This window comes from Lasioglossum baleicum, chromosome 11 (genome assembly GCF_051020765.1).
Source record: "Lasioglossum baleicum chromosome 11, iyLasBale1, whole genome shotgun sequence".
Lineage (NCBI taxonomy): Eukaryota > Metazoa > Arthropoda > Insecta > Hymenoptera > Halictidae > Lasioglossum > Lasioglossum baleicum.
In genome coordinates this window covers 15,356,674-15,372,136 of record NC_134939.1, presented here as the reverse complement: position 1 = coordinate 15,372,136, position 15,463 = coordinate 15,356,674, and the positions used below count along the sequence as shown (strand labels likewise).

At 33.5% G+C, this 15,463-nt stretch overlaps 1 protein-coding gene across 3 annotated transcripts; it reads left to right on the top strand.

The window, feature by feature from the left end:
- The first annotated feature begins 817 nt into the window (after positions 1 to 817).
- On the top strand, positions 818 to 15,239 carry Msps (msps cytoskeleton-associated protein 5). Of its 3 annotated transcripts, XM_076433470.1 has the most exons (32): positions 819 to 1,296; positions 1,849 to 1,915; positions 2,001 to 2,194; positions 2,313 to 2,519; positions 2,840 to 2,959; positions 3,039 to 3,214; positions 3,293 to 3,516; positions 3,598 to 3,792; positions 4,066 to 4,246; positions 4,350 to 4,462; positions 4,647 to 4,854; positions 4,926 to 5,089; positions 5,759 to 5,910; positions 5,979 to 6,197; positions 6,281 to 6,464; positions 6,538 to 6,744; positions 7,030 to 8,034; positions 8,133 to 8,336; positions 8,418 to 8,553; positions 8,628 to 8,821; positions 8,901 to 9,115; positions 9,665 to 9,817; positions 10,442 to 10,624; positions 10,771 to 10,939; positions 11,020 to 11,178; positions 11,626 to 11,813; positions 12,058 to 12,220; positions 12,877 to 13,050; positions 13,131 to 13,277; positions 13,359 to 13,533; positions 13,627 to 13,764; positions 14,559 to 15,239. In XM_076433470.1, exons 2-31 carry the CDS (start codon positions 1,859 to 1,861, stop codon positions 13,737 to 13,739), a joined length of 5,979 nt encoding a protein of 1,992 aa, XP_076289585.1. In that variant the 5' UTR covers positions 819 to 1,296; positions 1,849 to 1,858; the 3' UTR covers positions 13,740 to 13,764; positions 14,559 to 15,239. The 3 variants fall into 3 exon arrangements, with proteins under 3 accessions (XP_076289587.1, XP_076289585.1, XP_076289586.1); XM_076433472.1 differs by lacking the exon at positions 14,559 to 15,239 and having other exon boundaries at positions 818 to 1,296; positions 13,359 to 13,542; positions 13,627 to 14,218; XM_076433471.1 differs by lacking the exon at positions 9,665 to 9,817 and having other exon boundaries at positions 980 to 1,296.
- The last annotated feature ends 224 nt before the right edge of the window (positions 15,240 to 15,463 follow it).

The following is a 15,463-nucleotide window of genomic DNA, read 5'->3' as shown; positions in this document are numbered from 1 at the left end:
GTATAATCCACATAATAAACATACCTATAATTATAGGGAGATAGTATTATATTACTTTTCAAATCACATTCTAAAATTAAACTAATATTACATACTATGTACGATAGGTAACAACATTAGCAGGTTCCCAATTTAAATATTACTTAGAAAAAAGATATGTGTATAAATATGTGGAACTTATAATTAGATTGCGGATTTTATGCGTTTATAACAAAAATGAGTAGGTATAATTTAAAACAATAAAAATATTAGATATATAGTAATATTATTCTCAACGAGAAACTACATTTCTGTTGCACTCCAGTTTGTTGCAAATCAGGTAAGAAATTTCTATTTTGCATAAAGATCCGTAGTCTACTTATAATAAATTAAAAGACATAGATAAAATTCACATAAAAGTCTAGCGTCTAATTGCACTTGTAAGGGCAATATTTCTTTTATGCATTTATTTTTTTCTTGAAGAAATGGTTACAAATAATGTGAAAAATAATAATCTATAAATTAAGAAATCGTAAAACTCTGCCTTCCAATTGCATTCGTAGGGCCAACGTTTCTTCTATATTATATATATGTATTTATTTTACTATATATATAAATATGGAATCAATATACTACATTATATATATAGTTTGAAGAAGTACTTAAAATTCTCCTATCACTATAGTATTATTAGCAAACTATCTATAGATCAACGATGCAGGTAAATTTGGAGGTATTTACTGTTTTGCACATGTATATACCAATACTCTAAAAGAAGACAGCATCGTGTCTCTGTAGTAGTCTGTACAAGTTTATTCGTTCCGAGACTTTCGTATCAATCGTTTGCAAGATAGAAATTTCTACAAAATTAATTAACAGCAATATTTTCAGTACTATAATTCGTGTCAGCTTTCTAAATGTCGAACAAGAAGTTACAGAAGCAAATCTTGCATTTTTTGTTTTGCAAAATTTGAAAATAACGGTAAGAGAACGAAACCAGCTTCGGGACAAAAGAAATTTGCTTTCAGTACCATCTATCGACGCAACCGGTGAACTGCAACATTGACCGGGTTCGCAAAATTCATAGTTTCGAAAGATTGTTTTGTTTGTCTTTTCGTTTACGTTTAGTCTTGGCGGTTGCAACGAGGATCTTGAAGACCGTCCGAAAATTAAATGTAAAGACCCAACGTTTGCCGAAAGGTCATAGTGAACCTTAGCCAGGCTGCTCGAACGGTTCTAATGTATTGAGTCAACGATTTTTCTACGAACGTTGACTGTCCTGTCGGAAATTATTCTCGTACATCCTCGTTTTGTGAGGTAAGTTCGAATTTTTTATCATGAATCCTTTCGATTAATATTCGAAATGTCCAACTGTCACAAGTCGTCATTGTCTTTGCTCGTTCGTCCCAGCACGGAACATCTGCAACAACAAATTGTTACTACTTTCAACATTTAACGAAATGTATGAATCGTTAGTATTCAAACATATCGACGTGCAGCATATTTTCGTAGAACAAAAGGCATTTCTTCATATCACGATTTGAACGTTTCTGCGACGGAAATGTGTCGTCCGAATGTGTTCGTTTTCCGAACGTAGTCATGAAATCTAGGTTTTCAGTTACTGCCTTATAAGGTTTGGAAATAACGTCAAGTTGTAACTTATGACACTTCTAGCTATAGTTCCGATTATTTGAAAATTGTTTATTTGTTAACGAATATATAACAAAATTCTCTGTTAATTATTTGATGTGCTATATCTGTACTCACAATATATCGCTTGTCTTTGTATTGTTTCTAACTTACAACTCAAGCCATATGTAATATTTGTTAATGTTATTCAAGTTTCATGTAAATTAGTCGTTTTCACAGTTTTTAAAATATGGAACAAGATACAGAATACGTTAAGCTACCGTTAGAGGAACGATGTGCACACAAGGTAACATGTCCTACAGTTTAATCTCTTTTAATCTGAACATAATACATTTATATTTACAATAATTTCTTATATTGATATTACACAGCTGTGGAGAGCACGTTTGCATGGATATAACGAATGCGTGACTACGTTTCAATGTATCGACGATGAAAAATCACCTGAGTGGAACAAGTTCCTAGGATTTATAAAAAAGTTTGTAGTAGACAGTAACGCTATAGTCCAAGAGAAAGGACTGGAAGCAACATTAGCATTTATTGAAAATGCTGCGGTAGCAGGAAAGTAAGTTTTATTCATCAAAATGAATTTAATAGCTTTTACGAACACATGTGTTTGTAATTTCTATGCTACAGATTAGTTCTAAAGTTCTAGATAAAACAGATTCTTTACAATTTTATAGGACTGTTGGCGAAGTTATGAACGGAATAGTTACTAAATGCATCGCAGCCCCAAAAGTTAAGACGAAAGAGTTGGCAGTGCAAATAACATTGATGTACGTCGAAATTGAGAAACACGAAGCTGTTCAGGAAGAACTGTTAAAGGGAACAGAAGCTAAAAATCCAAAAATTGTTGCTGCATGTATCAACACCTTAACGCTCGCATTAAGGTAACGAAATATTATTGATTTTTACAACTAAAATGAGGTAAAGTGTAAAATGTTACTAGACAGCAGATTTTTATGCAAAATAAAAATGTTTTGCATTGATTGCGAAAAGCAGGAACAACATAAAAATTTATATCATCCCTTAACGACTTTGTTACATTAAAAGCAACATTACAACATTCTTGAATTTTTAAAATCTTTTACTGTTGTACTTTTATGTTCCACCCAACTAATTTCTTCATAAAGATGACGTAATCAACCGCAGTCTAAATATTACTGTACGTGTACTATGACAATATTCCTCGATTATTTCTTTTACACAGGCAATTCGGTCCAAAAGTGATTAATATAAAGCCTCTACTAAAAAAGATTCCTGGATTTCTTGAGGACAGAGATAAAGCAGTCAGAGACGAAGGAAAATTCATGGTCATTGAGATTTATAGGTATGTTTTATTAATACTGTGAAATTATCTTGGAAAAGCATAATTGTTTGTGTAACACAATTTCTATTTTTCTATTTAGGTGGATAGGCGCTCCATTGAAACAACAATTGAATACATTGAAGCCAGTACAAATTACGGAATTAGAAGCAGAGTTTAATAATTTGAAAGAAGAGAAAGTTGTGCCGGTTCGTTTCCTGAAGTCTCACAAACCAAAGCAAATATGTGCTGCAAGTTCTACAACTGATATCATTGAAGGTGAACAAGCGTGAAATGATTTTTTTGTACAAACATTTTTGTGTTTCGATTTGTAACGTAAAACATTTTCTGATTAAGATGGCAAAGATGATGGCGATGGTGCTTCTGTGCCAGATGTTGATCCTTATGAATTATTAGAGCCAGTAGACATTCTTTCTAAACTTCCAAAAGATTTTTATGAAAAACTTGAGGCTAAGAAATGGCAAGAGAGGAAAGATGCATTAGAAGCTTTAGAGGCTCTTGTAAAAAGTCCCAAGCTAGAAAATGGTGATTACGGAGACGTAGTAAGAGCTCTGAAAAAGGTAATTAAATAATAATTCGTAATTTAATTACGTTTAATGCGTTACGAGTATGTTACCTAATATTTAAAATATTACGAACAGGTTATATCTAAGGACACTAACGTATTAGTGGTTGCATTCGCTGGAAAATGTCTAACTGGCCTAGCTATTGGTCTTAAAAGGCGATTTCAACCTTATGCAACTGCTTGCCTTTCATCAATTTTAGAGAAGTTCCGTGAAAAGAAACAGAACGTTGTACAAGCACTCAGAGAAGCTGCCGATGCTATCTTTCTTAGTGTGAGTTTCAAAGAAAGTATTTTAAATTCGATCCACCAAATATTTTTGTTCATATTTCGTTGCAACTGATGATTTGTGGAACAGTAGCTATTGATTTGGAAGCTTGAACGTTAAAAGCACGCATGTTTTGTAAAAATATATGAATTTCTAGACTTTTTATAGCCAAAATCTAGTGAAAATGAAAAAACAAATCTCTGATAATATGTAATTGCACCTCACTATACTTATTAGACATTGTAAATAATGATGTTGTACTTTCCGTTTGTGAATTAGATTTCTATTGATGTTTTACTGGAGGACACACTTGCAGCTTTGGAAAATAAAAATCCTGCAGTCAAATCAGAAACGGCTGCATATTTAGCAAGATGTTTTTCTCATACACCACCGCAAAGCTTAAATAAGAAGTTATTAAAGGCGTACACTGCTGCACTTCTGAAAACATTGAATGAGTCAGGTATATCTTATAATGGAATTTTTATATAGGATCGTTCCTCTTTTTAACGTATTAAGTAATTGAAATGTACGCAATAATGTAACGCTGAAAAAATGTCTTTTAGATCCGACTGTTCGAGATGCTTCTGCAGATGCTCTTGGTACAGCAATGAAATTAGTTGGCGAGAAAGCCATGACACCATTCATTACAGATATCGATAATCTGAAGATGACAAAGGTACTTTTTAAATAACAACTGTTAATTTTAATTAGTTTAACATTCTGTTCGCGATTCAGATATACCATTATCCTTTAAATGATTGAAGACTGTTCATTCTGTACAATTCAGTGCAGACACATCGTCTATTAAGGAACGCATTGTATAGAGAATTTATTCACGCGCGTTCGTTTTTGTTTGTTAGATCAAAGAATGCGCAGACAAAGCTGTAATACACGTTAAAGTTCAAAACACGTCGAAAATGGTTGATAGACCAAATACGGCGCCGAGTAAAATTGAATCTGCAGCGAAAGCTAAAGAGTCGGATTTCAAAGCTCCAAAGAGACCGACTACAGGCATAAATAAGAAACCTTTAGCTAAGAAGCCATCTGGTTCATCGTTGACAAACTTAGGTATTCAAACATTAAAGATTGATAATAAATACTAAGATCACACTAGATAACACTTACTTTCTTTTTTCCAGCTGTTTCCAAAAAGTCATCTGCTACGAAAGTTCAAACAGAAAAAAATTATAGTGCCGAAGAAATAGATGAAATGGCTGTACAGTATTTACCAGGAGATATTCTTCCGGGTCTCGTTGATACTAATTGGAAGACCCGCTTATCTGCAGTCGAACAACTTCTAGAGGTAAAAGATATACTTTTTTTTCCTGTACATTTATAAAAATTATTAAATTATTAAATGTCGTTGAATTATTGCTTCCGTGGATTGGTTTATCCGGCTCAAACTGGGCCGTAAACAACATAAATAATACAAATAGATTTTATTTATTACACATTTTATATGTATAAGTTTACAACAAGATTGATAGTATTAAATTTTTAAATGTTTTCGGCGCAACGGTTCGATCGTTTATTACGAATTATAAAGCAACTTTGCTAATTGTCAAACATAATCAATGTTTCGATCCCAGTTTGGATCTTTTTCAAGATTTATTTGAATCGCGTCTGTAAATTGACAATTAGCGAAGTTGCTTTATAATTCGTAATAAACGGTCGAACCGTTGCGCCGAAAACATTTAAAAATTTATTATCAGCAAATACGATCGATAGAAGAAATATATTTAGACTGATAGTATGAAGCAAAAGACGTATACTATAAGTTTAATTTAATTAGGATGTCGTAAAGAAGTCTGTGAGTTTCTTTTATGTCAGATTTGAGTGACGTTTACGTGCTGTAGACTCAAGATGTTAATTAATTAGGGTTTATAAGAAAAGGCGGGGATTATATTTGACAATTCGGATAGACGGAGTTCTGTACACACATTGATGTTTCTATAATATAATTCTATTTCAGAATGTAAAACAAATGAATCCATCAGAAGTACCTACACAAGTGCTTGTACGGACGTTAGCAAAGAAACCCGGTTTCAAAGACACAAATTTCCAAGTTCTGAAATTGCGGTTAGAAATAGTAAAGTATCTGGCAGAGAATTTCCCGTTTTCGAAGTAAGATTCGTGTATTTAATTCTACGTTCGAACGAGGTGTTCATATTAACTAACTATTTTTCTTGCAGTACCGTCTGCGAATATTGTCTTATGGACATAACAGAGAAATTGGGAGATGCGAAAAATAGTACGGTCGCAGCTGAATGTCTTCTATCAATTTCGGAAGCAACTAGTTTCGAATACGTGACAAATGAGATAGTATCGTTTGCTTTTAATCAGAAGAATCCGAAAGTTCAACAAGAGACGTTATCGTTAGTATGTAGGGGTCTCGTAGAATTTGGCTGTGTGTAAGTATTTAATTCGTTTAAAGACTACAACTGGAGTAAGGAAGTGCTGTAATGTTCATAGTGTGTATATATATGTGTTTTAGTATCAATGTTAAATCATTAATGGATAATATGAAAAAAGCAGTTGCAGCAACGAATCCTGGTGTTCGTACTTCAGCCATTACGTTGCTAGGTACGTTATATATGTTTATGGGGAAACCTCTGCTCATGTTCTTTGAAAATGAGAAACCTGCCCTGCGTCAACAAATCGAGCAAGAATGCGAGAAGGTAACGCCGCTACTCAAGTTACGTCTTTGTAGAAATTGTATAATACTTACTTAACAAGATCATTATTTCGTAGCACAACGGCGAAAGTCCTCCAGCACCGATTCGTGGAGTAAAAAGCAAAAAGGGCAAAACAAGCGACGACGATGACGACGATGCTGAAGTGGATAAGAAATCTTCTAGTAATAGCGAGCTCGATATTAATAATCTTATTCCACGAGTCGATGTCAGTAATCAAATTACGGAGGGCCTTTTGAATGAATTATCCGATAAAAATTGGAAAGTGAGTCTTGCATTAGCTACGATAAATTCTTGGGAATCTCTCGATGTATTCGGGAATCCCAAAATTTTTCGGGTTCTCACACACCTCTAGGAATATTTAATTTAATGATGCTTCCGGCGCTACCGTTTCGATCATTTAGTAAATCTAGCAATTTGTTGCTAAAAACTTTTCCTCGAAAGCACCGAAAGCATCTCATTGAATTAAATATTTAACATTTACGATCGATATTTGGGATTATTTTACCTCTAGGAATATTTGCCAATTGAAATTTTCTTTGAATGCTAGGTGCGGAATGAGGGCTTGCAAAAAGTGAATGCTATCATTTCTGATGCGAAATTTATAAAGGGCTCTATTGGTGATTTGCCCCAGGGATTGGCTCTGCGATTGGTCGATAGTAACAGTAAAATAGCACAATCGACCCTGGGCCTATGTCAGGCATTGGCAGTGGCTATGGGTCCACCAGCAAAGCAGCATATCCGAGTTCTATTTCCCGGTTTTATACAATGTTTGGGCGACAGTAAAAATTGGATTAGAACAGCGGCGATATCGTGCATAAACACATGGGGAGACCAGTGCGGCTATAAAGAATTTTTCGATGGAGAAATAATAGGTGACGCGTTAAAGTCTGGATCACCAGTGCTCCGAGCTGAATTGTGGAATTGGTTAGCACAAAAATTACCATTGATTCCCGTTAAGCAAGTACCGAAAGAAGAACTTCTTGTATGTCTTCCATACTTGTATAATAATTTAGAGGATCGTAATTCAGACGTTCGCAAGAACGCTCAGGAAGCAGTTTTGGGTTATATGATCCATCTTTCGTATGAAGCGATGGCTAGGAACACGGAGAAATTGAAGCCTGGGTCTAGGACAGTGGTGCTTGCTGCGTTAGATAAATCTCGACCGAGTTTGCCTATGAAACCATTACCCAAGAAGCAGCCAGCAGAAGAAAGCAATCAAAAAGTTGTTAAGAGTGCTGGAGCTGTGAAAGCAGCAAAGGGAATAGTAAAACCAAAACAGAATCAAGCTGCAGCAAAACCTGGCAGTGCGCGTAAAAAGGATGATGATACAGACACGAGTCCTTTGATGGTCACAAATAATCTCAAACATCAGAGAGTAATCGACGAGCAGAAACTGAAAGTTCTAAAATGGAATTTTACTACACCAAGAGAAGAGTTTGTCGAACTTTTGAAGGAGCTTATGACTGCTGCGAATGTAAACAAAACTTTGTTATCAAATATGTTTCATTCAGATTTCCGATACCATCTTAAAGCTATCGAGGCATTAACCGAGGTAAATGTTCAAATCATTTAAATCTCATGAATTCAAACACACTTTAATGCTAAGGCTATAATAAACTTCAACTTATGAAATACTTTTATAAATTTTAGGATTTGCCGAACAATAGCAAAGCATTAGTGTCTAATTTAGACCTAATCCTCAAGTGGCTAACATTACGATTTTTCGACACAAATCCTTCGGTATTACTGAAAGGTCTGGAATATTTACGAGTGGTATTTAATCTACTAATAGAGGATCAGTATCATATGTTAGAGAATGAAGCAGCATCATTTATTCCATACCTCATTATTAAAGTAAAATTTCCTTTATACTGTTCTTGTTGATCGAGTATTTTTCTCAGTGACTTGTACGTATAATGTGAACACTTTTGTTAGATTGGCGATCCAAAAGACGCAGTGCGCAATGGAGTTCGTGCGTTATTTAAACAAATTGCGTTGGTATATCCAGTTAGCAAGTTATTTTCATATATAATGGAAGGTTTAAAATCTAAAAATGCTCGGCAAAGAACAGGTAATACCATATATATTAACCTGAAGTTTGAAAGAGATAATCGAGCGGTATTAAATAATTATATCTTTTTTCAGAATGCTTGGATCAGCTAAGTTCCCTCATAGAAAATTATGGACTATCTGTTTGTCAACCATCTCCAGCTGTTGCGTTGAAAGAAATAGCAAAACAGATAGCTGATCGTGATAATTCTGTTCGGAATGCTGCTTTGAATTGTATAGTTCAAGCATATTTCCTTCAAGGAGAACGAGTGTATAAGCTTATCGGCCAGGTAACAAATTATTAGAAAATGCATTAATGCAGACTTACAATAATTAGTATATTCAATTTCCTTAACTTTACATTTGTAGATATCCGAGAAAGATCAGTCTTTATTAGACGAACGTATCAAAAGGGCAGCTAAAAATCGCCCAATAAAATCAGCCTCAGCAAACAAACTTGCTCAGCCTACAAGTACAACTCCTATCGCTTCCAACGAAGACGTTAAGGCAGACTATGAAGAAGAAAATGAGGAAATACTTGAACCAGAGCCTGCTTCACCACCACCACAGACGCAAAATGAACTGTACGTATAATATATCTTTTTTTCTGTACAATCATAATCGATGTTTTAATTGAAAGCGTATACGGGGTGTCCCATTTTAATCAGTAAATGCAATTATCTCCCGAACTATTCATTATTATAGGGATTCACAATATTTTTTAATAATTAAAATATCTCCCAAAGTAATAGTTTTTCGACATAAATAAGTTCAGACATTTTTCTTTAGAATTTTTATTCTATTAAAAAAAATAAAGAGCACCTTCATGTGACTTTCATAATAGCGGCACTAGATTGCACCCCGCTCGAAACAGAAAAAGTTCAGACACCCTGTATATATTGACTATACCAAGATCTTCTACCGAAATGTATAGTTGTCAGCAATATACCGGCATTTATTTCAGTTTCGGTATTCATACATTTCTAGTGCAAAACCGGTATCAAAATCATACTGGGTTGTAAGTCCCGCGCACTATGCTACGCTAATACCATATTTATGTAATTTTAGTTTTTCGTATCAATTTTTTTATTTTATTTATATTGGCACGTCTTTGCTTTTTAATGCTTCTTCAGGGAAAATGTAACAGACACAGAAGCAGTAACAGTAGAAAGCACCACCGACGAAATACAGACGTGTTCTATCACTAATGAAAAAGCTTCAAAAACATCGCCAGTAAAACTTACCATCACCTCGCCTCAAAGTGATCATGAAGATAATACTAAAACGTTCGTGCTTCTTATGTATTCGTTTGCAGTGTGTCATACACGCTATGGTGGTGGGAACACATACAATTGCAGTATCTATGTATTTTTTTCTAATCTTTCTTTCTTCTCTTTTCTTCAAATATTACTTTATTTAATTTATGAGAAATATATATAATTAAACAGCGGATTTTATGCATTTATGACAAAAATGAATACGTATAATTTAAAAGAATGGACATATTGAAAAGTATTAAGGCCACCAATGTATTAGCTTCACCTTAATAAGATCATTAGAATGCATAATATGTATAATTAAAATATCCAACATTCTCATAAATTAAATTATGTATTTCTTCTTAATATTGCACTTCAAATTGCGTTTGTTCTGCGTTCATTTTATCAATTACTTGACATACTATTTGTACATACCATTGGGACATATCATGTTAGGATACATATGATTAAGAATCTTTTTTCTTTGGACTTTTAAGGTCGATATTTTATAGCTTAAAAGTGATAAATCAAAATAGGTGGTATCATGCAGATCGATGTCTATGTTTCTTTAAAGTATCTTTCAATGTCGTAAAATGTTTTTTAGTTCGCTTTCTTCTATTACAGTAACTCATACACAATTTAATCATTTAGATGTAATTCATCGTCGCCGCAGAAAAAAGTCACGGGCCCATTTGGACTTGATATGGATTATTTGCAAAAGATAGAATTAGAGGCTCCTGTGAAATTCAACAACCCTGTTCTTGTGGAAGTGAATCTAAATGAGCTCGAAGCTCTACTCGAATGTCCAAATACAATGAATCTACCTAAAGTACCGTAAGTAATTATTTACTTACTATCTACTTGTTAAGTAGTCGGTCCATTATGAAAAGAAGAAAGTTGTCGTTCATACCGATCACACGTATCAATTTGATATGTCGATTTACAATGATAATAATATTATCGTACGGTGTATATTTCAGAATGATACCAATTTCCCCACCGAGATTGTTAGTATCAAAATCGACAATGGTAACACAACAATTGAATACGGCTAACGCAAGCAAAGAAGATAGTCTTGAACGCAAAATTCTTGCAATGTCTAGCTTGGACTTGGCTGTTGCGATACAATCGATGAACAGTATAGAAAATGTTCGTATTTATACCGAGCGTCTTACTTACTTACTGTTTACTTTAACTTGTTCTACATAGATTTATTTTACTTTTTGTAGTTGATAAAGTCCCATCAGGTTCTGAATTTACAATCAAAAGAAGATAAATTTATTGGTTCGATAAACATGCAATTGAAACTTTTGCAAACGTATCCTTTACAACAAGGAGGAACAGATATCTCCAAAGGTTTTAGGAACACATTTATGGTTATCTTATCGGTAAGAATAAATATATACATATGTACATAGATACCTCTCAAAACTTAACTACTGATTAATACGATTAAATAAGGGGTAAAGAAAATGATAAACTTTGCGCTACACGTTTCTAAAACACGCAAAAAAGTATTTGAATATTAGATTGTTGCATATGAAGTGTCCGATTTTTAGCAGTGACATTAAACAAACGTAATTTTGTAGCCAATGTATTCTATCTACAAATTTGAAGTTCCTTGATTGTATTACGGTAAAAATAAGACTGTGATAGAATTTCTTGATCGAAACGTTTTCTAAGAGTTGCATTCTAAAATTGGACATTTCATATGCAACAGCCTAATATTTCAGGAAAAAATTGAACTGTATAAAGTTATGAGAAACAAGATTTACTAATTTTTGGTCAGGATTGTATGAGGATTATGTGAACTTTTTCTATTCTGATATTTGTAGTTCTACGACAGTGGAGTTCTCGGGAAAAACGTACCGCTGATTCACTTGAAGGAACTTGTGGACCAAATGATCAGTTTGTTAGCCGAGCAAAAGTTACACCATTTACATCAAGCTGAAGTATATTATCGTGTGATTAACAGCATTGTTTGCAAAATAATAGATAATTCTAATCATACCACGATTATATGGTAATGTTCTAGATATTAATATTTTCATTAACATTTGATTGGCTAGGAGAAGAATGTTATGTCGTCCATTCTAGACATATCATTTTATCCATATTTTAACAATTTGAAGTGATTAAATAATTACAATTGAATAACTTGGTAGCAGGACATTGTTTCTCGTTGAAGAACTTGGCCAATAAACTGTTAATGTTGGAAGCTACAAACAAATACTTAATACATCTAATATATTTTTTCCAATGTTTAGTGCTTTAATAAAGTTGCTCCATGGATGTGCTGAATCTAATGAACCTTCCAAATACGAAGAATTAGTTATGAAATGTTTGTGGAAAATAGTAAAAACAATTCCTAACTGGGCTGACGACTTAAATTATGATACGATTCTTTTGGAAGTCCATCGCTTCTTGAAAGTACGTAGTACATAGTAGTATTTATTTATTTCGGCCTCGCGGCCAAGAAATTGGACTTAATTTACAGTTTTTTTCTTTATGCCATACCCTATGCCTTATTGTTTATAATCGATGTTAATCTTTCTAAGGCCTTACATCTAATATTGACTCTCCCTCTCTCCTTTTAGTTATTTCTTTACTTTTTCTCTCGATACTTCTAGGCCAGTCTACTATTCCTCCCGCTCTTTTATCTTGTACCATATTTTCTATACTTATATTTATTCTTTCTACACCTTCACAGTCCTCGGCCAGATGCTTTAGCTTCCCCAGGTGTCTCTCTCATATCATGCATTATTCTCTCTTCCTCCTTTCTCCAATATTTATTCCCCCTTCATCCTTATTTCCACATCTTACTCTAGCCATCAGGCTCTGACTGTCTCCTCCTTTCTCCTCTAGGTACCTCTGCACCCTTACTTCGTATATATATTTGTGTATATCTATCACAGAGAACCTAGATGCCATTATTTTACCGTATTGCCACACTGTCCCTGCGTTTGTCTATCCCTCTCCTTCAGAGTCTCGATAATTTCTATAGTTTCTTTTCCTTCCCTTGAAAGTACGTATTTCTTTCATTTGTGTGGTACGAAAAAGTTTGATAACACTGATATATTTCGTAGGATTATCCAACCCTGTGGTGGAAAAAACGAAAATCTGACACCCCGTTACGGACAATTAAGACAATTCTTCACAGTATGACACGCATAAAAGGCAGCACAATTCTCAGTCATTTGACTCGAATAAACAACACTAACGAATCGGAATTACATACCTATCTCATAAGGTTAATCACGGTTAGTTCAATTAATTACTCGTGCAGTGATGACAATCGCGTTCCGCTATGCAAAAATTCTAACATACCAAAATTTAACAGACCTTCAAACCCGATGAAATTAATAATCCGAGAACAACGATAAAATCAAGTAACAGTGGTAAGACTCAAGAACATTTATCAAAGTTTACGCACCAACAATTGTCCGAAATATTTAAGAAGATTGGATCAAAGGAACACACGCAAGAAGTATGTGGAATCATTTATTTTATGTATTATTTTATTGTTAATATTTAGTGCGATATAGTATTTAAACGGCTTTCTGAACAGGGTTTAATACAGTTGTATGATTTTAAACTACAATATCCTGAAGCCGACGTACAACCATTCTTGATCAAATCTCATCAATTCTTCCAAGATTTTATAGAACAAGGACTAAGAAATATCGATCAAGCAAGAAAGAATCAAAATCTTATATCACAAACTAATAATGAATACTCGATAGGTAAATAATGTATGCAAAATAATGAAACGAATTTATTATTTATGTTCATTATCCACATTGTCATTTGAATTTATATACGTTTATATATTGTAGATGATCCCGCTGGACGCGACGGAAAAAGCCTAATGGATCCGTTGCACAGGCTCGAAAAACTTAGAGCAAACGATGCACAATGTAAATCTAACACTCAACCAAGTACAACATGAATTAACCCCCCTCGATATTAATTAGGTAAGATGAAACTTGAATCGACAAAAGCGAAAATTTATTTTAACACTTTACCTACCGGAAGCCTATTTTCCGGAAGGATTTTCAGTAATTGTGCTGTACCAAAAGAAAGCATAGAAATTTTCTTTTACATTGCAATCTTAAATGAAACTATTATAGATGACGTTCTTGAGGGTGACTTGTTAGTTCACAATGAAAATTGCTGTTGCTATTGAAGGTTCCATTAAAAAGTGTTTAGCCATGTACCATAGATTTTTAAAAATTATGCAATAATCACCGGTCGGTAATGTGTTAAGAAAGGAAAAACGTGTAAGGGTCATTCCATGACAAATCGATCACATTTTGCAGGCACTATCGTCAATTTTGTTCTAAATGAAATATGTTGTACTCTATGTGAAATTAGGGGGGGTTTAAGTCATCATTTTGCCGGTTTGGAATTTTTCTAGAAATGGCAGGCCTTCAAAGTTTTCAATTTTTGCCCATTTCGGCGAAAATTTGTGCCTCACTTACGAATAGCGATGCGCTCGACGAAATGGGCGAAAATTGAAAACTTTGAAGGCCTGCCATTTCTAGAAAAATTCGAAACCGGCAAAATGATGACTTAACCCCCCCCCCCCTAATTTCACACATGGACTACAACATATTTCAATTAGAACAAAACCGACGATGGTGCCTGCAAAAAGTGGCATGGAATGACCCCTAAGTTCAAAATCTTTTCCAAATTTGACAAACGTAGATATTTGGGTATATTCCATGCATTTATTATTGATATGTGCATAATAAATTCTGTCTCGCAGAACTGCAGTGCTTAAAATGAATGGGCGAAGAACCAACAATACATATAACACAATATTAAGTAACGTACATAGTACATAGATAACGAATGTTAACAAAAATACCCAATGTAATGTTATGCTGTTCAGTGCAACATTAACTGTAGCATTTACGTTCGAATTTTCAGTAGTTACATATAGATTATGCTGCTACTATCTGCATCAAGTTTCTGTGTTACGATATTCAATGAAACTATGATACGTGTTATATTAATCATATTTATGCGAATTTTCTAATAATTAAACTATAAGAACGAAGTATTATGCTCTCTTTAGACTGATTTTTACAGTCGATTTACATTTCGTTATTTCTCTTAAATAAACCATCTTTAATGTATATTATAAGCTCATTTTTTGTTAACTCTGTATTTATGAGAAGCGAGAATATAACGACTACATTTGTTATTTTAATTAATCGAAATTGAATCGTACTATGAGAAATATTTATATCCAGGTATACGAATAATACGAACGACAGATTTATTACATTAACTTTTCGTGGTAAAGTAGTATCTAGTATTAGGAAAATATATATATTATATAATAATTTAATATGAATGTCTTCAGGAAAAATTCTAGAACACCTTACGTAGTGTAAATAGATTGTGTATATATTCGAATATTCAATAAATATGTCTTACAATATTATTGTTGATTATTAGATTCCGGATGTTTATGCAAAATAAAAAGTTTGTGCATCAATTGTGATACGCAGAAACTAAATATAAATTTATATTCTTCATTAATAATTTTATTGTGGTGAAAATAATATTTGGATTTCTGAATTAGATTTGGAGTCTATTGATTATACAATTTGCATGGTAACAACTGGTAATCACTTTTTTATAATTTACTGTTTTAATTTTAGC